General features: G+C 40.5%; 2 protein-coding genes across 5 annotated transcripts; both read left to right on the top strand.

The window, feature by feature from the left end:
* The first annotated feature begins 262 nt into the window (after positions 1–262).
* LOC118360894 (protein ILRUN-like) lies at positions 263–7,187 on the top strand. Of its 4 annotated transcripts, none has more exons than XM_035740444.2 (6): positions 263–389; positions 1,091–1,259; positions 2,655–2,809; positions 3,028–3,225; positions 4,572–4,885; positions 5,030–7,187. In XM_035740444.2, the coding sequence occupies exons 2-6, from the start codon at positions 1,102–1,104 to the stop codon at positions 5,063–5,065; spliced, it is 861 nt and encodes a 286-aa protein (XP_035596337.1). In that variant the 5' UTR covers positions 263–389; positions 1,091–1,101; the 3' UTR covers positions 5,066–7,187. The 4 variants fall into 4 exon arrangements, with proteins under 4 accessions (XP_035596337.1, XP_035596336.1, XP_052341152.1 ...); XM_035740443.2 differs by having other exon boundaries at positions 282–389; positions 1,031–1,259; XM_052485192.1 differs by having other exon boundaries at positions 370–389; positions 1,044–1,259.
* Positions 7,188–15,911: 8,724 nt separating this feature from the next.
* On the top strand, positions 15,912–25,027 carry LOC118360893 (SAM pointed domain-containing Ets transcription factor-like). The gene is made up of 5 exons (XM_035740440.1): positions 15,912–16,414; positions 19,707–20,165; positions 22,871–23,068; positions 23,305–23,487; positions 23,725–25,027. Exons 2-5 carry the CDS (start codon positions 19,730–19,732, stop codon positions 23,901–23,903), a joined length of 996 nt encoding a protein of 331 aa, XP_035596333.1. The 5' UTR covers positions 15,912–16,414; positions 19,707–19,729; the 3' UTR covers positions 23,904–25,027.
* The last annotated feature ends 22 nt before the right edge of the window (positions 25,028–25,049 follow it).

The raw sequence follows: 25,049 nt of genomic DNA, 5'->3' as shown, positions 1-25,049 counted from the left end.
TGACCATGTTGGTCATTTATGAACATTTGAACATCTTGGCCATGTTCTGTTATAATCTCCACCCGGCACAGCCAGAAGACGACTGGCCACCCCTCATAGCCTGGTTCTTCTCTAGGTTTCTTCCTAGATTTGGGCCTTTCTGGGGAGTTTTTCCAAGCCACCGTGCTTCTACACCTGCATTGCTTGCTGTTTGGGGTTTTAGGCTGGGTTTCTGTGCAGTACTTTGATATATCAGCTGATGTAAGAAGGGCTATATAAATACATTTGATTTGATCAGAGCTCTTGCAGCGTGAAGTGACATGTTGTCCACCCAATCAAAGGATCAGAGAATGAATCAAGTACTGAAAGCATAAACTACAGCTAGCTTGCACTGCAGTGCTTAAAATGTGGTGAGTAGTTGACTTAAAGAGTGAAAGACAATAGTTGAACAGTTGAATTACTTTTTTTGCTGTTGTTTACTGACACCGGTCATATTCAACGGGTGTTGAATGTTCGTAAATTCATCAGTTATTCTGCGCTCTAGTACACGCCGATTTGAAATCGGAATAAATAGCCAGTGAATTTACGAACGCACCCACGTGTTAGAAAGTATTGTATCTCGCAAACTAGATAGCTTGGGTGCTTGACTGCTTTGTGAGGTCAGAACGCTCGCCCTGAGAGCGAAACGATCTGAATTTACGAACAAACAATATGACAACGCTCTAAATTTACGAACGGCCCAGAGCGCACTCCATGGTGGATTTATGAACGCCAACTGTGGCCTAGTTCAAGAAGGTCGGCCTGAGCTAGCCGCTGCGTGGATCAGATTACAAAATACAAGGTGTACGTGTTCACCACATGTTGTTTGATATTAAAGTGATGTACAGATTGAATAATCTATTATGTGTACTAAAATAAATAGCGGACAGTCTGAGACCTACTCAGATGTTTTTGTTGGAGATTATCTTGCTACATCGACCATCTTGAACAGGCCATGGGTTGAAGTCGTCACATAATTGTCAATGACATGCGCATTTGGGTTGTTGTTGAGTTTGTTATGACAGGTTGAGGCCTCGGACTAAATTAGGAAAGGAACCCTGTCTCTGTCCAGGGAAATCCACGATGGAGGGCATGGATTTGGACCTGGACCCGGAGTTAATGCAAAAATTTAGCTGCATGGGCACTACCGATAAGGACATACTCATAGCCGAGTTTCAGAGAATGCTTGGGTTTCAACTGAACCCCGCTGGATGCGCCTTCTTCTTGGACATGACCAATTGGTGAGTTCGGGGAATTGTGGCCTCTCTGTGATTGCTAATACTAGGATTTTGTTAGTTGCATGACGGATAGTCAGCCAACACGGCTTATTTGTGACTTTCTTTTTTATTTACAATTCAACGAGACAAAACTATATTGTCGTGTATATTCTTAATTGGAAAATGTAATTAAATTGGGTTGACATTTGGATTGCATGCTAGCTAATTAGCTACAGCCAGGATAGTCCTTCCTTGGTTGAAAAAGTCATTGACAGATCTGGGTCTATTTTCTATTATTTTATACAGGGGAACGTGTCAGTTACATATCTTTATTTTCCAGTGTTCAGTTGTGTTATGGTCAGACTAATTCTAATGTCTGGAGAGGGTCTTGAATTAACTGAGCCTAGTATAATTAGCTAGAGTAATCATAGCTAGCTAACTATCTACAACAGAAGGCTTCAACCAACGAGGTTCGTTTGTCCATTCTGCTTTTCTTTTTCAGCTATGAATTTCTTACCACATGAAAGTGCCCAGTCATTACAAGATCGCTAGTTCCTATACGGAATATTTGGGACGTACCTACCCTAAACACTACCCTTAACAATTGTAAATGTAAACTTCAATGGAGTAGGGACATTCCAAGGATCTCTGATAGCACGGCCTGTCTCACGACAAGGTTCCAAGACCCTCCTTTAGATCAGGGAACATGCTGCAGCCTGTGTTATGTAACAACTTGGTGCAAATCAAGTTTCATGGGCAACAATGTTACTGGTGGAAGCTTTGCAGTGGAAACGTGTCACAATTAGTTTTTTAATGTAATTAGTTAGTAATTGCACTTACAGAATGAGCTGTCTAAAATTAGAACCGCTCTACACACAGCTATATTATGACAGTAGGTTTGTTGCTGCACATTCAGATTTCTGTAGTGTTGCTCTGACAAACATGCATAATTCAAAAGGTCAATGTCCACTCGGACATCTGGCCAAATTGTATGAGGAAGGAATGTTTGAAAACCCTCATGTCAGAGAATTTCAGAAATATTTATAATATTTGGTTTAATTCCTGTTGACCAGCTTGTTAGTAAAGGCCTTTAGGGGTGGTGGCTTAAGTAGGCTTGGCTCCCTGTCATTATATCCATGTGTCATGGGAGGGATCCAAGACGCAATACAAGTTTCACTGCTGAGATTCATATTTGACATACTGACTTGACTTAAACCAATTTATTCCATAAGGAGCATAGGTCATCCATACAATTTTCTCCATGCACTCTGTTTTTGGCCAGTTCAATAAGCAGGCCTTTTGGTAAAAATATGATATTGATTTTTGCTTCTAGTTTCCCCCTCTTTTTAACCTCTGGGGATTGTTGTATTCTACTAACTGATATCCATTCCTTTCCCTAAATTGTTACGTCTCTTATAGGAACTTACAAGCAGCCATCGGAGCCTACTATGACTTTGAAAGCCCCAACATCAATGCACCATGCATGTCTTTTGTTGGGGATGTGACGATCGGGGAGGGGGAGTCTGTGCCCCCTGACACGCCCTTCACTAAGACGTGGAGGATACAGAACACAGGTTGGTTGTAGTGGAAAAACCCTTTAGGAGCTGCACACAGTCATAGACGGTGTTGACAACAGTGTTGACAAGGCCTTACTGTTAGCTTTCAGGCTTTGAAGTTCCATCCTAGTAGTAAACAGCATCCCAAACAAGCTACTGATAGTCACTGGAGCTGGCAATTGAGGTTATTGTTTATTAATTTCATCATGCATGTTTTGTTTATTCGTCTCTTGCAGGAGCAGAGTCTTGGCCCCCTGGGGTATGTCTGAAGTATGTTGGAGGGGACCAGTTTGGTCATGTGAACATGGTGATGGTGCGCTCATTAAACCCCCAGGAGATGGCTGATGTCAGCGTACAGATGCGCAGCCCCCTTTCCCCTGGCATGTACCAGGGCCAGTGGAGGATGTGCACAGCCACCGGACTCTTCTATGGGGGTGAGAAACTTCACTTGGCAACCAGCTTAATGATAAGCACACAACTGTTGTTAACAATTTAAACAATTATAATAATCTGTAAATTAATTTATAATTTAAAACTTTTATACATCCTTTATAAAGTATACTTTAATGTAAAGTGTTACCGCAGTCTAATGTTGAATTCACCAAAGTTAGCGTTTACATCACTTGAATATATTCAAGGTCTAATCGGGGCTCTGAAGTGTGACAAAATATTTTGCTGTGCGACCAGGATAACATTTTTGGGAGCACTGTGCAACTAGGAAATAGATCTCCCAGATAATAATTGTTGATAATGATAAGGCTTCGCTGTATTGTTGTTTCCGAGTGCCCTAGAAAAAAAGCATCCTGGTTGCAACATTACTATAGTGAAAACGGCTTGCTGATAGCCTCCAGTGTGTCAGAGTGCACTCTGTGCCGATCGTACGTTGAGTGTATTCAGATTGTTTGTTTGTAAATTCAGAGCATTTAGTTCTCGGAGCATTCAGAGCGCACACTGGACACTGGCCGATGAGTAGGGTTGATCCGAGCATTCTGACCTCACAACGGCAGTCAATGGCCAAATCTAACTGGCTAAAGTTGGCTAGCTTGGAAGCTACTTTCAGACACAAATGAGAGATCACCCCACTCTGACCAATTTACTTGCCATAGCAGAGCTGGTTAGACTGTTTTCATGTTGTCTAGAGCTTTAGTAACTGTAACTGCTGCTGGCAGCAATTTATTTAAAAACATTTTTGCCGACATTTACTGACACCTGTCATATTTAACGTGTGTTGCGCTTTCGTAAATTAATCAGTTATTCTGCACTCGGGCACACTTAAACGAGAGTGCTCTGTAATCGGAGTAGATGGCAAAAGTGATTTAACAAACGTACCCGAGATCAAAAGATCTGACCCATATTACAGGCGCAACATTTTTTATCTTCCTATTATCCGGGAATGCATTTTACATTCATAAACCATGTTGTGGGCCGTTGTAAAACTACTTGCTCGTTAACCATTTGTTTACACTTTGTTCAGTCATGCTGCCTAATTGGCTAGCTAGATAACATTACCAGTATATCCAAACATTTGGGGGCACAGAAACCTAATATTCCACAAATGACTTTGTAATAATAACAGGGATTTGTATCAACATTTGAGCTTTTATAATAAACAAATGTCTTTACAGTGTTACATATTAGTTTCTTGGGCATAACATGTGCTTTAAAATTAGATAGAATTCATATAGGCTGTATCTAAATCCTATTTTCTGCTGCTTTAACGTTCAGCGCACCAATTCTACCAATGAAAAATGTGGAGTGTTAATGTCTCTCCCCACTGTAGATGTGATCTGGGTAATCGTCAGCGTGGAGGTGGGAGGCCTCCTTGGCGTGACGCAGCAGATGTCCTCCTTCCAGGCCGAGTTCAACACCCAGCCGGCCCGCAACGTGGAGGGAGACTACAACCCCTTCGCCTCGCCACAGAAACACGCCGGTGCCCACGATAACAGTCACCGTGACGACAGCGGCCTCGAGGACCCCGCTGACGTCTGGGAGGGTGGCCCGGACCGAATGCAGCAAGAGCAAAATGGACTGTCACACAACTCTGTGAATATAGCAACAAACGGGCTCCAAAGCAACCTAGTGACTTACAGTCAGGTAAGGCCTATGTGAAGCAACTGCAAACCTTTTAGGGATACCCTTCATTGTTCAATTATACCATAGCTCATCAGTACAATCACAACTTTGTACATATAAAAAAAATCTATATCCACAAAATGTTTCTTTATCTTTTACCCACAGGGTATTCACGAACCCTATCCTTTTGGGCAGTCTTAAAACATGGGAAAGATCGTCACGTCCAGGCAGCGCTGTGTTCCTGGATCCACAACATCTATTGTGGGAGGAGGCTTTACTTGTGGCTGGTAGAGTATCCTGAGATTCATACAAACACTTATGCAAAGTTCCCCCTCCACTTTACGCAACACAAACGGAAACCAGAAGACAAAGCTGCTCTGTTCTCCCAGCATACGACTCAACCAACAAGATCCCACATCCAGTGTATGCATGTGTGAATGTTAAGTTAAAAATGAGTGCTACAAATCTTTTTTTAAAGAGATGAGATACAAGTTTTTTTTTTCTGGTCTTTATTTTTAGTTATTTAGTTGTCATGTCCGAATGCTGTTGAAACTACAGTGATGAAAGGAGGAGTGTGTGTTTGCGTCGGAGTGTGCATGTGAGTGGGTATGTGTGTTTGCTTGGTTTATGCAACCTGAAAGAGACAGACTAGGGAGGAAAAGCCATTTATTTTGCGTACTGATCCTCTAGTTCCTAAGCTGACTTAAAAAAAAAAAAAGTAATCTCTCTTCTTTTCATACTTTTTAAAATCCTAATTTCACAGTGTATACTTTTTAGGGACAGGAGAATAATTCAGTAAATTTAGCAGCCTGATAAGCATGTATTGTTTTGGATGTTTTTCTGGTAACAACAAAGGAAGAACAGCTTATTTACATGCAAATCCCATTTGCTGCAGCTTCACTTTTGATTGTTGGTTGGTTCTGTTACTCTGAAGTTGAGCTACAGTATATCCATCCACTAGAGGGAGGTCAGTTTCCCACTTACCAATTGGTGAAAACAAAGAAAGATTAACTAACATTTACTCAAAGGACCCTCCATGTCAGGATCAATACTTGGAAAGTAGATTATATCACCACACTGTAGGTTCAATTTGTTTTAATAGGGCTTCATCATTTTGTTCTGTGAGATTGCAAAAGTTCACATGTTGCAAAGCAGTGTCGTTTCTTGGTTTTGTCATTTGGAGTTGAATGTATTTGCTGAATGTAGAGCTATGTTGTTTTGAAGCATTTTTGTTTTATCTGCCCAAAGATCTTATACATTGCCTTGAAGACACAGCTTCATTTAAGGTTTTCAGATTTTCTAACTCTTTTTGTTCATTATTATTTATTCCAAAGCCCAGGAAAATGAATCTATTCTTGAGAGAAAATTCTGAAATTACAATTACAGTGTCCTCTTGTTCAGACAATGTTAAACTCAACCATTTATTCAAATATACAGGCATTCATTTTGTTAGTCCCTCCCTCTAAAGACTATATTTTAAAGAATGTTTTAAATTACTTGCACTAACTGGCTAATCTCTATGCACTGAGTAGTTCGGCCTCCAGCCCAAACGTGAGATATTTTACTATTGCTCCTTATGATGCCAGTTGTCTTTATGCTTCAGTTTCATGCCTGGGTCACTACATGCCTGGTAGGCTACATGTGTGGTCCTCCTCGGTTTTGTTATCTTTCCATCTGCAACCAGGGATTGACTTTGAAAACCTGGCTTGCAAGATTACATTTTTCAAATATCTACTATTTACTTAATTGCATTGGGGCAGTTGGGCAACAAACGGCAGAAAACTAATTTGCACCTAGGGATGATTGACTGTACTTTGTCAATGTGACAGCAGTGTCATTGTCCAGAACCACACCTCCTGTCATAGCTAATCTGCTTATGTTACAGTTTTCCCCTGAAGGCATTTGGTAATATCTTAGATCAATTGCATGTGCTCTTCAAATTTATGAAGCAAGGTAATGACAAATGTTTATCCTCGTCGTAACAGGTATACACTGCCCATTAATCTCCTTGGTTGTGTCTCAAATTGCCCCCTATTCCCTTTATAGTTTCCTTACTATATAGGGTACCGTTTATGACACACCCCACATTCGTATGTTTTTTGTTTACAGTCGGATGTCACATATTGAGTGATACATTGCTTTTTTTTAGGGGGTATGATAGATTTTTTTTCTGTGAAGTTTTCAGGGGTTAGAATGGTGAATGGATGACTTTTGGAATTCTACAGCAGAACATTTATGAGACAGAGTCAGCAAAGATATGAAAGCATTTTTCCTGTATGTTTGAACGAACGTTTGTATGATTAAATTATCACTGAAAACAAAATGCTGGGCATTTCTCCGTGGTCTTTATTTTGCACGTACTTTAGATATATAGACTCAGTAAATGTTTTTATTTTATTTTAGAGTTAACATTCAGTTTTATGATTTTTAAAAGAACTGGAATATTAATTTATCTTTCCTTGAGTATTGTTACAGTAATACATTTCTCTCCAGATTAATTTCTTCAACTGATTAGCTTTAATCATGCACTAAAGACGCATAAGGACAAAAAAAAAAAAATATTTACTGTGTATAGGTAGTGGAAATGGATGCCTGTAATATTTACCAAGCAACTTGAGAATGAGTAACTTGCATTCATCAACTGTACATTTTCCTCTACTAATGTCAATAAGGTGTCCAAATCAAATGTCCTAAACTCAGGTTATGACGACGGTCACTGGTTTTTGTTTAGGTTCCCACTCCACGATAATGGATTATTTTCCCTGCACCAAATGTAACAGAGCCTCATTCATAAATTAATCCCAGCCATCAGTCACCTTGTGGGTGATTGAATCTCAGGTAGCATTGATCTACATGTTTTTGGCATGGTCAAATTTGACTGAAAAGTCAGCCAATCCTATGAATAGCCAATACATGTCCAATTAGACCAGGATATAAACGTCATTATTGTAAGGTAAAACTGCATAGGTATAAGGCATGGATAGTGTAGAGCTCTGACTGAAGAAAAGCGGGAAGGCTTCCACATACAGTATGCTGTGTCAAACCCCCAGGGCATAATTGATGGACAGGGTGGGTGGGTGTTTCAACCAAAGTGCTTTTTCAGTTTAAAGAGGTTTTTGGTTACAATCACTAGGTCTGCGGGGCTAACTTGCCAAAATGCTACAGTTCACTAGTTTCTGTTTATCTGCTGAGCATACAGCCTCAGGGAACGCTGCTCATTTGAATGTTGGCGACCTTGAGCATTATGTAAATATCTTAGAGCTCATCCACCTGAGACAGCAGGGGAGAAGGCTATAGCAGAGCGTGATGATGACAGTGAAAATACGTTTGAAGACAAGATGAGTTACTTACTATGATAATATGTAATAGTAGGTTGGATCAGGGGTTGAGTGGATGGAAGAGGTTACCCACCCAGTTCAACGGTTAGTTTTGATTTCCTTTCAATTTTGACAAAATTCCCTGACATTGTTTACTTTTTGCAAATCCAATCATTTTCCCACGTTGATTAAACGTCATTACATATATTTATTTGTTGTTGAAATAACATAGAAACAATGTTGATTCAATCAGTCAGTGTAACAGTGTTACTCTTCTGCACCTTCCATTGCAACCAGGGATTGACTTTGAAAACCTGGCTTGCATGATTGCATTTTTCAAATATTTACTATTTACTTCATTGCATTGGGGCAGTTGGGCAACAAACGGCAGAAAACTTATTTGCACCTAGGGATGATTGACTGTACTTTGTCAATGTGACAGCAGTGTCATTGTCCAGAGCCACACCTCCTGTCATAGCTAATCTGCTATGTTACAGTTTTCCCCTGAAGGCATAGATCAATTGCATGTGCTCTTCAAATTTATGAAGCAAGGTAATGACTAAAAATACTAAATTCCCTTACATTGATGACTTTTTGCAAATCCAATCATTTTCCCACATTGATTAAACATCATCACATAGATTTTTGTTGTTGTTGAAATGACGTAGAAACAATGTTGATTTACCTAGTTAGTGTAACAGGGTCACTCTTCTGCACTTTCAACTCTTCAATGAAAATATGTTACAAAAATAAAGTATATGTTGTTTCAGGGTGGAGCCCATTGAAACTGTGCATCGACAAATTCAATAACAGGTTTTTTAATATTTTAATTGCTATAGGCAAGGGGCATAATCTGTCATTGGCATAAAACCAACACTGAGATGTTAGATATGTCTTAACTTACTCCGATGATTCATCCAACTGTGTTGGCACATGGTAGCTCTTTTAGAATATTTCAACAGCACTGCACAAACATTGCTCTTTTGTTTAAGCAAATATTTGTGCTCTCTCTCAATATTGCTGTTACACAATTTCTCTGAACATTTAAATGAAGGATATCGCCTTTTCTGTGGCAGATCTTTCAACATTTCATAAATGTCTCCGTCTTTTCAGTACAGCTCTCACACACACATAGTCTGATTGAACACACAAGTCCCTGAATTCATTTGTCATTGTGATTCCGTGGGCTAAGCTTTAGCCTCTTGTGTTATACCTCTGTCCCCTGGCTCTGAGCATGTATGTTAATCAACAACACTGGCTGTAACTTACCCCTAGTTAGTTCTCAACCTCACCAGACTGCTCAAACAATTCTAAAGCGCGTGCTTGTCATTTCTGTATCCCTTCAAAATAGTTTGACCTAAAGTTGCCCCCTTTCCAAATAAAAGCATACCCTGGTACTATGACAGTTTCAACTCATGACAACTTTCCAAGTAGATTTGAATGGCATGATTGTGGTAGATGGAAGATTGGTAGAAGTTCCAGGAAGATTTACAGATTGGAAAAGAGGTGAATTTGCATCTTAAACTTCCCTTTGGAAGTCTGCATTTCCTATTGTCATTTTATCCTGGCAACATCACTTTTAACGGCAGTTCATCAGAAAGTTGCAGATCCTCAACTTCACCGCAAACTGTTGTCATGAGAAAACATAGTTTGGCTAGTGACCACATCAGACAATAGATAATGGTGCAATTAATTATCTTGGATGCCAGAAACCCAGTTTGAGTATATCAAGAAAGTGGGTTTTAAACACATTTAGGGAATTCCTGGATCTATACCTTGTGAGTTGGTTTCTGGCACAAAACTGCTTTGCTTTAATGTTCTGTTGTGCTAGTCCTACTATCACAATGTTAATCAATGTGTTTTGTAATGTCTTCGCCTCAGGTTGAAGAGAATAAACATTGTTAAACACCTTAAACACCTCATGTATGTTTAGCAAAAGCCAGCTTCTCATTTTTATTTATCGCCTTGCTCGGGGCTTGAACCAGCAATATTTCTGGTCAGTCTCTCTAACCTCAAGTCCAGGGCCCAGTCCCAGTCAATTATCAGACTGATCAGACAGTGTTTGTGTGTGCCAGGGGAGGCTGGTAGGAGGAGCTATATGAGGAAAAGCTCATTGTAATGGCTGGAATTGAATAGGGCGCATTCGGAAAGTATTCAGACTCCTTTGTTTTTTTCCACAGTTTCTTACGTTACAGACTTATTCTAAATTGATTACACACAACACCCCATAATGACAAAACACAAACAGAAATACCTTATTTACATAAGTATTCAGACCCTTTGCTATGAGACTTGAAATTGAGCTCAGGTGCACCCTATTTCCATTGATCATCCTTGAGATGTTCTACAACTTGATTAGAGTCCAGCTGTGGTAAATTAAATTGATTGGACATGATTTGGAAAGGCACACACCTGTCTTTATAAAGTCCCACTGTGCAAGTCAGACGAAAAAAACAAGCTTTGAGGTCAAAATAATTGTCCGTGGAGCTCCGAAACAGGATTGTGTTGAGGCACAGATCTGGGGAAGGGTACCAAAACATTTCTGCAGCATTGAAGGTACCCAAGAACAGTGGCCTCAATCATTCTTAAATGGAAGACGTTTGGAACCAGTTAGACTCTTCCTACTTCCTAGAGCTGGTCGCCCGGCCAAACTGAGCAATCGGAGAAGAAGAGCCTTGGTCAGGGAGGTGACCAAGAACCCGATGATCACTCTGACGGAGCTCCAGAGTTCCTCTGTGGAGATGGGCGAACCTTCCAGAAGGACTACCATCTCTGTAGCACTCCACCAAATAGGCCTTTATGGTAGAGTGGCCAAACGAAAGCCACTCCTCAGTAAAAGGCACATGACAGCCAACTTGGAGTTTGCCAAAAGGCACCTGAAGAACTCTCAGACCATGAGAAACAAGATTCTCTGGTCTGATAAAACCAAGATTAAACTCTTTGGCCTGAATGCCAAGCATCACATCCAGTTGTGGAAAAAGTACTCAATTGTCATACTTGAGTAAAAGTAAAGACATATTAATAGAAAATGACTCAAGTAAAAGTGATAGTTACCCAGTAAAATACTACTTGAGTAAAAGTCTAAAAGTATTTGATTTTAAATATACTTCAGTATCAAAAGTAAATGGAATTGCTAAAATGTACTTAAGTATCAAAAGAAAAGTATAAACCATTTCAAAATCCTTATATTAAGCAAACCAGACGGCATTTTTTTTATTGACGGATAGCCAGGGACACACTCCAACACTAAGACATCATTTACAAACTAAACATTTGTGTTTAGTGTGTCCGCCAGATCAGTGACAGTAAGGATGACCAAGGATGTTCTGTTGACAAGTGTATGAATTGGACCATTTTTCTGGCCTGCTAAGCATTCAATATGTAACGAGTACTTTTGGGTGTCAGGGAAAATGTATTGAGTAAAAAGTACATTATTTTCTTTAGGAACATAGAAAGTTGAAAGTTGGCAACAATATAAATAGTAAAGTACACATACCCCAAAAACAACTGAAGTAATACTTAAAAGTATTTTTACTTAAGTACTTTACACCACTGGTCACGTATGGAGGAAACCATACACCGCTCATCAACTGGTCAATACCATCCCTACAGTGAAGCATGGTGGCGGCAGCATCATGCTGTGGGGATGTTTTTCAGTGGCAGGGACTGGGAGACTAGTCAGGATCGAGGGAAAGATGAACGGAGCAAAGTACAGAGAGATCCTTGATGAAAACCTGCTCAAGAACACTCAGGACCTCAGACTGGGGCCAAGGTTCACCTTCAAACAGGACAATGACCCTAAGCACACAGCCAAGGCAACGCATGAGTGGCTTCGAGGCAAGTCTGAATGTCCTTGAGTGGCCCAGCCAGAACCTGGACTTGAACCCAATCGAACATCTCTGGAGAGACCTGAAAATAGGGGTGGGGCGACACTCCCCATCCAACGTGACAGAGCTTGAGAGGATCTGCAGAGAAGAATGGGAGAAACTCCCCAAATACAGGTGTGCCAAGCTTGTAGAGTCATACCCAAGAAGACACGATGCTGTATTCACTACCAACGGTGCTTCAACAAAGTACTGAGTAAAGGGTCTGAATACTTACAGTGGCAAGAAAAAGTATGTGAACCCTTTGGAAATACCTGGATTTCTGCATACAATTGATATATTCATCTAGGTTACAACAAGAGACAAACACAGTCTGCTTAAACTAATAACACACAAACAATTATATGTTTTCATGTCTTTATTGAACACACCTTGCAAACATCCACAATGCAGGGTGGAAAAAGTATGTGAACCCTTGGATTTAATAACTGGCTGACCGTCCTTTGGCAGCAATAACCTCAGCCAAACGTTTTCTGTAGTTGCGGATCAGACCTGCACAACGGTCAGGAGGAATTTTGGACCATTCCTCTTTACAAAGCTGTTTCAGTTCAGCAATATTCTTGGAATGTCCGGTGTGAACTGATCACTTGAGGTCATGCAGCATCTCAATCGGGTTGAGGTCAGGACTCTGACTGGGCCACTCCAGAAGGTGTATTTTCTTCTGTTGAAGCCATTCTGTTGTTGATTTACTTCTGTGTTTTGGGTCATTATCCTGTTTCATCACCCAACTTCTATTGAGCTTTAATTGGCAGACAGATAGTCTTACATTCTCCTGCAAAATGTCTTGATAAACTTGGGAATTCATTATTCCGTCGATCATAGCAAGTTATCCAGGCCCTGAGGCAGCAAAGCAGCCCCAAACCATGATGCTCCCTCCACCATACTTTACAGTTGGGTTGAGGTTTTGATGCTGGTGTGCTGTGCATTTTTTTCTCCTCACATTGTGTTGTGTGTTCCTTCCAAATAACTGAACTGTAGTTTAATCTGTCCACGGAATATTTTGACAGTAGCGCTGTGGAACATCCAGGTGCACTTTTGCAAACTTCAGATGTGCAGCAATGTTTTTTTGGACAGCAGTGGCTTCTTCCGTGGTGTCCTCCCATGAACACCATTCTTGCTTAGTGTTTTACGTGTCGTAGACGCGCCAACAGAGATGTTAGCATGTTCCAGAGATTTCTGTAAGTCTTTAGCTGACATTCTAGGATTCCTCTTAACCTCATTGTGTAATGCGGTGCGTGCTGGTGGCAGGGAAGTCAGGTGCAGGAGAATGAACTTGGTAAAAACGGAGCTAAACATTCAAAAAACCTCCGACAACCAAAGTATACAAAAGTTACATAATAGGGTGCAAAACCCGTCGCACACCAGAACAAATAACACACCTACATACAACAAACAATCTCTGCCAAGGACATGAGGGGAAACAGAGGGTTAAATACCCAACATGTTATGAATGGGATTGGACCCAGGTGTGTAGGAAGACAAGACAAAACCAATGGAAAATGAAAAATGGATCAATGATGGCTAAAAGGTCGGTGACGTCAACTGCTTAACACCACCCGAATAAGGAGAGGGACCGACTTCGGCGGAAGTCATTCTGCGCTGTGCTCTTGCAGTCATCTGTGCAGGATGGCCACTCCTAGGCAGAGTTGCAACAGTGCAGAACTTTCTACAATTATAGACAATTTGTCTTACCGTGGACTGATGAACAATAAGGCTTTTAGAGATACTTTTGTAACCCTTTCCAGCTTTATGCAAGTCAACAATTCTTAATCTTGGGTCTTCTGAGATCTCTTTTGTTCAAGGCATGGTTCACATTAGGCAATGCTTCTTGTGAATAGCAAACTCAAATATTGTTTTTGATGGGGCAAGGCAGCTCTAACCAACGTCCCCATCTCATCTCATTGATTGGACTCCAGGTTAGCTGATTCCTGACTCTAATTAGCTTTTGGAGAAGTCATTATTAGCCTAGGGGTTCACATACTTTTTCTAACCTACACTGTGTATATATGTAAATGACGTATTCAATATAGGCAAGAAAAATACGGTAGTTTGTGTGTTATTAGTTTAAGCACACTATGTTTGTCTGTTGAAGATCGGATCAAATTTGATGGACCAATTTATGCAGAAATCTAGGTAATTCCAAAGGTTTCACATACTTTTTCTTGCCGCTATGTAAATGTGATATTTCAGTTTTTATTTTGAATACATTTGCTAGAATAAAAATCAAAAACAGTTTTTGCTTCATCATTATGGGGTACTGTGTGTAGATTGACTAGGAAAAAAATACATTTTCGAACAAGGCTGTAATTGTCACGCCCTGACCTTCGAGAGCCTTTTTATTTCTTTATTTGGTTAGGTCGAGGTGTGACTTGGGTGGGCATTCTAGTTTTTCTATTTCTTTGTTGGTCGGGTATGGTTCCCAATCAGAGGCAGCTGTCTATCATTGTCTCTGATTGGGGATCATACTTAGGCAGCCCTTTTTCCCACCTTAGATTGTGGGACCTTGTTTTTTTGCATAGTTGCAGAACTTTACATTCGGTTTTGTATTTTGTTGTTCAGTATTAAAAATCATGAACACTTTCCAGGCTGTGCTTTGGTCTCATTCATCGGACGTAACAGTAATGTAACAACATTTGGAAAAAGTGAAGGGGTTAGGGTTAAACAAACATGGTTTCCATATGTTTGATGTGTTTGATACCGTTCCATTTATTCCATTCCATCACAATAAGCCCGTAATCCTATAGTTACTCCCACCAGCCTCCTCTGGCGTGTGTGGGTGTGAATGTGTGTTTTCACGGGTGTGTCTGAGATGTAGTTTGTAAGCTGCTTTTTCTGTGCAAACAGTGATATACAGACATACTGTATGAATACGATAACACTGTAGTGATCCAAAGAACCTCCAGGTGTGGTTCTGTTCTCTTGCAGATCATGGCTCGCCTCCTGCTGCCTCATCACATCTGATATGGCACCGTTGAATAGGCTGGGTAACACTATATCCAGGAAAAAGACAAATATTTATGTGGTGTAAATTACTATGGTAATTTGTGCTGGTAAGGACGGTTATTTTGAAAAAAAAAACAAAGCACACTCTATAGCACGTGTCAAACTCATTCCGCGAAGAGCCGAGTGTCTGTGGTTTTTCGCTCCACCCTTGTACTTGATTGATGAATTAAGGTCACTAAATTAGTAAAGACTCCCCTCACCTGGCTGTCTAGGTCTTAATTGAAAGGAAAAAACAAAAACCTGCAGACATTCGACCCCCCCGTGGAATGAGTTTGACACCCATGCTCTATTGGCTTTATACTCCAAAATATTTAAAGGAGAGAAATATACGGTATATGTAGAGAGTTTGTGACTTTCTTAATTTTTTTCTTAACTTCACCTAAAATGGCAAAAAGTAGAAAGCATGTCAAAAATCACTGCATATTGTAATATTGTAATTGCTCATTTGCTCATTTGGTAGACAAATGTGTTGCCTCTTATTAAGACAATGCAGCCTGATTCATTATGCCCATTTTTAAGTGATGAGAATTCTTTGAAAAATCCCCTCAGGCCAATGGAATGTTTTCTTATTCACAAATCACAAACATTGTATAGATTATAACAAATACTGAAGGGAACACTTTTAGAAAACTCGTCCTTTCACTATGAGAAGGCATGGCTGACAGCAAAGAGTTAACTGCCACTCTTCTTAAGAGGGGAGGGAAGCTACAGATGTCATCACAGAGTTGCTCATTCACCTGTGGCTAGGCAGAACTATATTATTCATACTGTTTACATAGGGTAAAATAGCACCTTATAAATATGACTTGAAGTCACATTGAAGCAAGTATTCCTATGCGCACGCTTGCTTGGGCACACACCCTCCTCTGGCATGAATTTGTCAGTATTGTGAGAACTTTATTACAGATAAGGCTGGCCGGCAATGACCAATAACCTCGCCTTACACTCAACCAATCAAGCCAGCTGAGGACTCCCTCACAACTGTCAGAGCATCAGACAGAGCTTCGACCACCTAAAAGTGTTTGAGACACGGCTCCAGGCATCCTAATGACCCTCTCTTTGACACATCACTGCCTCATGACCTGAGGGCCACCTTCATCTGTTACAACCTGACGACTGCAACAGCCAACCAGAGAGGACCACTGAGGTAAAGCGTACATAGACTCATCCACCACCAGAGGAGCTTGGGACTTGGGCTTCTGACTAACCGGTATCTGTACTGTGACTCACTGTGGAACTCTTCCGCACTTTGACAAGAAGACAGTCCTTTGACTGACTCAAAGACAGATATCCAGAGTGACAGTCTATCAGCTCAGACAGCATCAGCAGCCTACACCTCTGACCAGGTAAGTCTACGGGCACACCTGGGCTTGGGAGAGATGTTTATAATTTTGTACTTTTTTTATTTAACTAGGCAAGTCAGTTAAGAACAAATTCTTGTTTACAATGACAGCCTACCAACCTTGTTCAGGGGCAGAACGACAGATTTGTACCTTTTCAGCTCTGTGATTCGATCCAGCAACCTTTCAGTTACTGGCCCAACGCTCTAACCACTAGGTGGATTTTTAATGATGAAGTGGTAGACTTGCTTGAACTATGTAAGGATGTAGAGGTGGTGGTTTTGATCAGTGTGATTTAAAATGAGTTATATTCATGAGGATAGCAAACTATGAAACCAGTTTGATAGGATGTTTCAGCCAGGGACTGAAACTGTAGCAGTGGACAATTGGTGTTGTAGCTACAGTACCAGGCCATTCTTTACAGAAGGGTTCACAGTTCAAGACACTGATGATGCATGTTTGAAGGAAACACTAAGTTTATATTCCCCTTTTCAGTTTTTGAGCATTTACAAGTTCCCTTGTTTTTACTCGCAATATCAGAGGTGATTCTCTTTTTTATGGCATTTTCATGCCCCTCAGATATAAAGTGCAGGTGATTTTCATTCCTTTTGATGCACTGACATTTCCTGATATTTTCTTGCATCCATGGAAAGTGCACAAAACTGCTTGTTAGTAATCACTCACTAGCAATGTTTTTCATTTTTATTAACAATACCCCAAGGGGAACAAAACCAGTTCAACAGGTTGTAATGAGAGTTTAACCACTCTCTGCTAATGATAATGTGTGCCTGAATTCTGATTGAAAGTTTAGAACAATACAAACACACTCAGATTTTTTTTAAATGTTGGTAAAGTAGCTAGATAAAGAAATAGGTGTGCATTTTAAAGTAGCCCTCCCTTTGATTAATGTGTGGGAGAATGCAATGAGTAATACATTACCAAATATCTTCATATCGACTGAATTCCTCTGATATCAGTTTACCATTGTTATCTAGCAAGGTATATTTTTGGAGCCAGTGCTTTGTTCTAAAGCAGTATTTCTTTCATGTGTAGTATAATAGTCACACGTGCATGCACACATACCCACAAAGTAAAACATAGAAATGGAGCATGACTGTAAGACACTTCAATAAAGGGAAAGTATTCTTTGAGTATAACACCAGGTAAAAATCATGAATGTTTTAATAGTTTGGAGAATCAATTGAGATGTATTCATTCTAATGAGCTATTTCATTTTCCATTGAAGATGAAAGGCCCCTATTTTACAGTATTTAGTCAATTAACTTCCCTGTAATAACTCACCAATTATGTTACACTTAGTCTTGGAAACGATAAGCCATATGATCTGACCAAACCCCTCAAGCACTAAATAGTAATAAAACCCAGCGGTGTAAAAATACTTAAGTAGTTTTTGGGGTATGTGTACTTTACTTTACTATTTATATTTTTGACAACTTTTACTTTAACCCCACTACATTCCCAAAGAAAATTATGTATTTTTACCCCATACATTTTCCCTGACACCCAAAAGTACTCGTTACATTTTGAATGCTTAGCAGGACAGGAAAATGGTCCAATTCACGCACTTATCAAGAGAACATCCCTGGTCATCCCAACTGCCTTTGATCTGCCGGAATCACTAAACACAAATGCTTTGTTTTTAAATGATGTCTGAGTGTTGGAGTTTGCCCCTGGCTATCGGTATATATATATATAAAAAGCTAAAATATTGTGCAGTCTGGTTTGCTTAGTATTAGGAATTAGACATTATTTGTACTTTTACTTATGATTTAGCAATTACATTTACTTTTGATACTTAAGTATTTTTTTAAAACCAAATCATTTTAGACTTTTACTCTTGTAGTATTTTACTGGGTGACATTTTCTATGAAGGTATCTTTACTTTAACTCAAGTATGACAAGTGGTTACTTGTCCACCACTGTAAAAACCTAAACGTCTTTCCCATGTGATATCTGGAAGGATAGGCATTTTAACAAGCCATGTCAGTCAGCAGTAAAATGTTATTTGATGTGATATGAATTTGCTAAGATAATTGGCGTGAAAACGCGTCATGGTCTTGCGTGCCTAGTCCATCGCCCAAAGACAAAAGCACCTGAAAACACACACCTAGGGGTAAATATCTCTTCCATGATAATCTCTCTCAACTCTAGTCATTTTGGGAGGAAAAGCTCCTAGGCTCAAACAGCTGTGCTATACTGTCGTTTGTACACCTTAGTGTCAATGGCAACAGTACAAGCTGCAGCATAAGTCATACATAAGGATGGTGCATTCTGGTTTTAGTGCCCAGAGGCACAGCACTTCTCAGCAGTGTAATCCCTCCCGCTAAGTGAGCATGGACAGGGCAGCATTATGAGCTGTTGCGGTCACACCATGGATATGGGCTGGGTTATTCATCATCCACCTTTTATCGAATATGCCATGACGTCAAGGACTTTCTTTTTTACTATTAAGCTCAAATAAATCTTGGTGCCTGAAAAACTTAACCCTGTCAGTGTCCACCAGCACATGAGCAACCAGCCAAACTTCCTAGGCCTAAGACCTTAGTTAATAAGTGCTGATTCAGCTGTCATTGATACAGTATTGTATGACATTATTACTTGACATTACAATGTATGTTACCTCAGGGTAAGATAAGAGAGTCAATGTCCCTCCCACCCCATAGAATTCTGTTCTCACTGAACTAACTGTCACTCTGGTATCCAACTGAACTGTCATGTTTCACCTGCAGGGTTTCATCCTATAGGGTTACTAATTACATCACAAAAAGTCAGGCATTCAAGATTCTTACACACCATACTCAAATGTGCTACTCTACATAATGAACTGTTGTTTTTATGAAAAGAGATTTTTTAATTCAACATTTTGAAGAAAGTACCAACAGACCAAAGAAAATGTATGAAATGTCATATTTGCTTTAGGATTACTACTGTTTAAATATTTGGGCATTTGGTCTTGGTTTCAATGCAGCATAAAGACAGTACTGTCTGAGAGAAAGGAATTCCATGTCAATTTAAGGAAGATAAAACAGTCAAACAAAGTGACTAAAAAAGTGTAAATAGAAAGTGTCACTCATGGATGACAGTTTCTGTTCTTCATAAGATATTATTTAAAAAAATGTTTGTTCTTACTCATCTCATTTACTATGTCAATATATTAACAGTTTGCCATTGAGTTCGCTATTGTTTCCAATTGAGCCTCATGAGATACCGAAATTATATTTAGGTGTATCCAGTAGAAATCCCTTTATACAACATGACTGATGAAAGTCTTCCTTAGTTTTCTCCAGCACTGTTGAAGCTATGGGGAGTCCAGGCTGTGACCGCGTGGGGAGCACAGTGCCCCTTCCCCTGATGAGTTTCAGTGACTACTCCCACAGTGGGTCTGCCCTAAGGGCCTGGGAGGAGGAGGAGGACACCAAGCCGCCCCGGGGACTGATGAGTGTGCCTAAACACACCACTCCTGAACGCAGTCTGCAAGGGGTCTTCCTGCCCTGCTTCGACATGCTCCTCACTGAAAACAGCTCATGGTTGTTGAAGAAGTCTGACGCAGCGCCCCCTGTGCTCCCCTGTAAGGCCCTGGAGCAGTGCCCTGTCATCAACAGCCAGGGCCTGGGGCTCCCCTCTGGGCTAGAGGGACAGGTTGAGGAACGCTGTCTGGAGCAGGTTCAGAGCATGGTGTTGGGAGAGGTACTGAAGGACATAGAGACTGCCTGCATACTGCTCAACATTACTCCAGGTAGGAAAACTGTTAAATTACCAAGCTATTGTTTGCCTATAATTTGATACAACACCATGTTATTACCACCTTATCCTGTGCTATAAACTGTGCTACTGTTTCATATGTTAAGTTCTCCGAAAGGTATAGACCTCATGCCTCTATCAGTCTCTGGGTCTATTATGTTCACTACAGTTGAGCATGTGACCTGTCACTGTCAGTAGATTGGCTGAGGATAAGGATTAAAGAGCACAGAGAAAAGAGCACCTTTCATGCACTACTTTAACAGTTGAAGTACCTCCTTATGCACTGTTGGATCTTACTTACAGCAAAGCAAACTAAACAGTGAAGGTCACCATTTAGGTTGGTCTTTCTTTATGCGACACTCCGACTTTATGGCAATGCTACTGATGATAGGCTAAACCCAATGAAAGGAAGTGTCTAGGGCCTCCCCGCCCTGTGCAAATGGCTCTGTTGACAATTCATCATTTCACACACTCACCAACTCGGTACTTGTCATAAAGCAACACAAATATGAGTTCAGAAATTGCGTACAGTACAATGCCCACACACCTCATCTCCTTCTCCTCAAAGGCTCCTTAAAGATGTACTAGCTCGCATTTGAATAGGTAACCTATGCATTTGCATGAGTGCCAACCAGTGATTTATATATAGACTAGATGACTGACGGGGTGCTGACTCCATCTTGACACTCCCCCACCATTTTTAAGCTATAGAAAAGCATTTGTTCATGCTTACATTTGTTTTTCCCACATTTATTCGATTACAGACACCTTATTAATGCATACATTTAATTTAAATCATTCACAGAGACAAACTGCAATCTTTCCGACAGATAAGATCTAAACCAGGCCAGAACTTGTCCGTGTAGACCAATTTGGGTTTCCAATCTCTCCAAAAGAATGTGGTGATCGATGGTATCAAAAGCAGCACTAAGGGCTTGGAGCACGAGTACAGATGCAAAGCCTCGGTCTGATGCCATTAAAAGGTCATTTACCACCTTCACAAGTGCAGTCTCAGTGCTATGCTGGGGTCTAAAACCAGACTGAAGCATTTCGTACACATTGTTTGACTTCAGGAATGCAGTAAGATGCTGCGCAACAGCCTTTTCTAAAATTTTTGAGAGGAATGGAAGATTCGATATAGGCCGATAAGTTTAAAAAAATATTTTCTGGGTCAAGGTTTGGCTTCAGCCAAAACCTCAGAAAAAAATGGTAGACCTCCACAAGTCTGGTTCATCCTTGGGAGCAATTTCCAAACACCTGAAGGTACAACGTTCATCTGTACAAACAATACTACGTATTATACTAAGTATAAACACCATGGGACCACGCAGCAGTCATACTGCTCAGGAAGGAGACGCGTTCTGTCTCCTAAAGATGAACGTACTTTGGTGCGAAAAGTGCAAATCAATCCCAGAACAACAGCAAAGGACATTGTGAAGATGCTGGAGGAAACAGCTACAAACGTATTTATATCCACAGTAAAACCAGTCCTATATCGAAATAACCTGAAAGGCCGCTCAGCAAGGAAGAAGCCACTGCTCCAAAACCACCATAAAAAAGCCAGACTACTGTTTGCAACTGCACATGGGGACAAAGATCGTACTTTTTGGAGAAAGGTCCTCTGGTCTGATGAAACAGAAATATAAATGTTTGGACATAATGACCATCGTTATGTTTGGAGGAAAAAGGAGGATGCTTGCAAGCCGAAGAACACCATCCCAACCGTGAAGCACGGGGGTGGCAGCATCATGTTGTGGGGGTGCTTTGCTGCAGGAGGGACTGGTGCACTTCACAAAATAGATAGCGTCATGAGGACGGAGAAGTATGTGGATATATTGAAGCAACATCTCAAGACATCAGTCAGGAAGTTAAAGCTTGGTCGCAAATGGGTCTTCCAAATGGACAATGACACCCAGCATACTTCCGAAGTTGTGGCAAAATGGCTTAAGGACAACAAAGTCAAGATATTGGAGTGGCCATCACAAAGCCATGACCTCAATCCTATAGAACATTTCTGGGCGCAACTGAAAAAGCATGTGCGAGCAAGGAGGCCTACAAACCTGACTCAGTTACACCAGCTCTGTCAGGAGGAATGGGCCAAAATTCACCCAACTTATTGTGGGAAGCTTGTGGAAGGCTACCCGAAACGTTTGACCCAAATTATACAATTTAAAGGCAACGCTACCAAATACTAATTGAGTGTATGCAAACTTCTGACCCACTGGGAATGTGATGAAAGAAATAAAAGCTGAAATAAATCATTCTCTCTACTATTATTCTGACATTTCACATTCTTAAAATAAAGTGGTGATCCTAACTGACCTAAAACAGGGCATTTTTACTAGGATTAAATGTCAGGAATTGTGAAAAATGAGTTTCAATGTATTTGGCTAAGTTATGTAAACTTCCAACTTCAACTGTATATACATGTTACTGTACCCATTACAACAACAACAATAATTAAATACATGTTATTTTGTCCTTGAAACATTTAGCTGACTGTTCCTTCGGGGGAGTGCCAATATGGACGACTGGTGGCTTCAATGCCTCTCACTGGGCAGTACATAGCATCAGCAATACAGGGTTTATATACATCATTGGTGCCAACAGTGCCATTGTATTTAACTGTATATATAACTTGCTGTGGATAAATGTTTACCATTATATTGGTCCATCATGAACAACTCATCTCCTGTGCAGACCCCATGGAGTGGAATTGTGGGAACGTCCAGAAGTGGCTGCTGTGGACAGAGCACCTGTACAGACTACCCCAGGTGGGCAAGGTGTTCCAGGAGCTCAGTGGAAAGGATCTGTGCTCCATGACAGAGGAGGACTTTAGGCAGCACTCAATGCAGTGTGGAGACCTGCTGTACGCTCACCTGGACATCTGGAGATCAGGTAGGACAACTGACAACCTTCAATGGGTCCATTTACTTGTACTGTGGTATATATAACATGGCATGTATTTAATCTTCGGTGTGGGTCATTCCATTGTAAAAGTATTGCGTGTTTTATAGCCACAAGCAGAAGGAATGCCTGGCTCATTCACTACACAGATTGTGTTGTAGTTTTCAGGTATTTTCTTGTGTCAAGATCACAAATGTGTAATTCTGTTCTATGTTGTTTTGTCACAGCTGCATGCATGAAGGAGCCCTACACACCAGGAGATAACAGGTTACATAATGCTGAGGAGTCGTGGCCAAAGGCAGACTCCTCCTGCTCAGGCCAGCCCATCCACCTGTGGCAGTTTCTTAGAGAGCTGCTCCTCAAGCCGCACAACTACGGACACTGCATCCGCTGGCTCAACAAGGAGAAAGGTGAGTGGGCAGGGAGAAGCCATAAGGGTGGAGTGCATGCGGGTGTACGGCATACATTTTAGGGCAACCTTCCTAGGTTTGAGGCTGAGGGTGTCCTAAAATGTACACCATACGGGAGAGAAAAGTTTGCCATGGGAGCTGACTTGGATTATTCAACATTGGGGCTTATTGTGCATTGGTTGCTGAAAAAGGTGAAATGTTACATCTCTCAAAAGTAGTTTTTCTTATAATCAACAGGAATCTTCAAAATAGAAGACTCGGCTTATGTGTCCAGGTTATGGGGCATCAGGAAGAACCGTCCAGCTATGAACTATGACAAGCTGAGTCGCTCTATCCGACAGTACTACAAGAAGGGCATCATCCGTAAGCCTGATGTGTCCCAGAGACTGGTCTACCAGTTTGTCCACCCTGTATGAAGCTGTGGGGCAGCCAGCCAGAAGAGAAGATTAGTGTTGATGATGACTGGAGACCACTATATAGCCAAACAGGTTTTGGCAAAAGGATTGTTTTAGCTCCAGCAACACAATGTATAGACTGCTTCCTGCATTGTGCACTCCTGCCTAATTCCAATATTATTAGGTAAACTGAATGGATATGGGGTTTTGTTACTTTCTATTGCCACACTGCATTAGATATGCAAAGTTTTACATTTCAAATATTTTCAATACTAATTGTCCAATATTTCATTTTCACAAAGGTCAAAGCCATATGTCTGTATTCTTTTTTCTCTGATTGTGACTTCACATTACTGTAACCACCAGTATTTACTTTTTAAGGTGGTTCCTCTTTCATTACCATTACACAATGTCCCTTGGATATAAAAGCATTCGTACAGTTCATGGCATTTTGTTACATGCCGGGTGAATATTGGAGTGAATGTGTGCAATGTGTTTACTACTGATCTGTAGTGGTATTCTCATGTATGGGGCTCTTCATGAGTCTCAAGTAACCACAGCAGTTAATCACACAGATCTGATGTTTACGTTGGTCATTTCATTTAAGTATAGAGAAATTATTTGACTCCGGGGCCCGTTCACTGGCGGAAGAATCGAGCCTAATAGGAATTTGTGAATACAGTAAACTACTGTAATAGAAGCATTTCAATATCATTGCCACATTTCAAGTGCTAGAATCCATATGTAGAGACAAAAACCAGTGATAGAAGCTCTGTTTATACCTGGTTCTAACATGCTGCCTTTGTCCTGATCTTGTCCACATTCTGATTGTGCCCACATTTTTAGACAAGTGAAGACGATTAAAAGAAACATTGTGATCAAATCTTATAAGTGTAAACAGGCAAGATCAAGTCAAGATCATGACGAAGGACGCGTGTTAACGGCAGGTATAAACAGGGCTAGAGATTAGTGACTGAATACATACTGTACACATGTTAGAACATAATATTGAATATTTATAATGAGAGTGTGAGCAAGATGTCGTTTGTAAATATTTAGGTATAATAATGACCTAAAGCATACTGTATATCCTTCTATGTGTTTACATACTGAATGTGTCTAAAATAAAATGACACAATAATGTGTATTTTTTCTGCTTTCTCATCA

Source organism: Oncorhynchus keta, chromosome 28 (genome assembly GCF_023373465.1).
Source record: "Oncorhynchus keta strain PuntledgeMale-10-30-2019 chromosome 28, Oket_V2, whole genome shotgun sequence".
Taxonomy (NCBI): Eukaryota; Metazoa; Chordata; class Actinopteri; order Salmoniformes; family Salmonidae; genus Oncorhynchus; species Oncorhynchus keta.
The sequence above is the reverse complement of the archived record's forward strand: the minus strand, read 5'-3'. Positions and strand labels throughout refer to the sequence as shown.

What these genes read in the sequence shown, in the direction of transcription:
- LOC118360894 (XM_035740441.2), top strand. Translation starts at nt 744, where the DNA reads ATGAACGCCAACTGTGGCCTAGTTCAAGAAGGTCGGCCTGAGCTAGCC. An exon ending in CAGATTACAAAATACAAGGT is followed by an intron (nt 823 to 1,090) that starts GTACGTGTTCAC and finishes GTCTCTGTCCAG; the next exon opens with GGAAATCCACGATGGAGGGC. An exon ending in GTGGAGGATACAGAACACAG is followed by an intron (nt 2,810 to 3,027) that starts GTTGGTTGTAGT and finishes CGTCTCTTGCAG; the next exon opens with GAGCAGAGTCTTGGCCCCCT.
- LOC118360893 (XM_035740440.1), top strand. Translation starts at nt 19,730, where the DNA reads ATGGGGAGTCCAGGCTGTGACCGCGTGGGGAGCACAGTGCCCCTTCCC. An exon ending in ACTGCTCAACATTACTCCAG is followed by an intron (nt 20,166 to 22,870) that starts GTAGGAAAACTG and finishes TCTCCTGTGCAG; the next exon opens with ACCCCATGGAGTGGAATTGT. An exon ending in CTGGCTCAACAAGGAGAAAG is followed by an intron (nt 23,488 to 23,724) that starts GTGAGTGGGCAG and finishes TATAATCAACAG; the next exon opens with GAATCTTCAAAATAGAAGAC.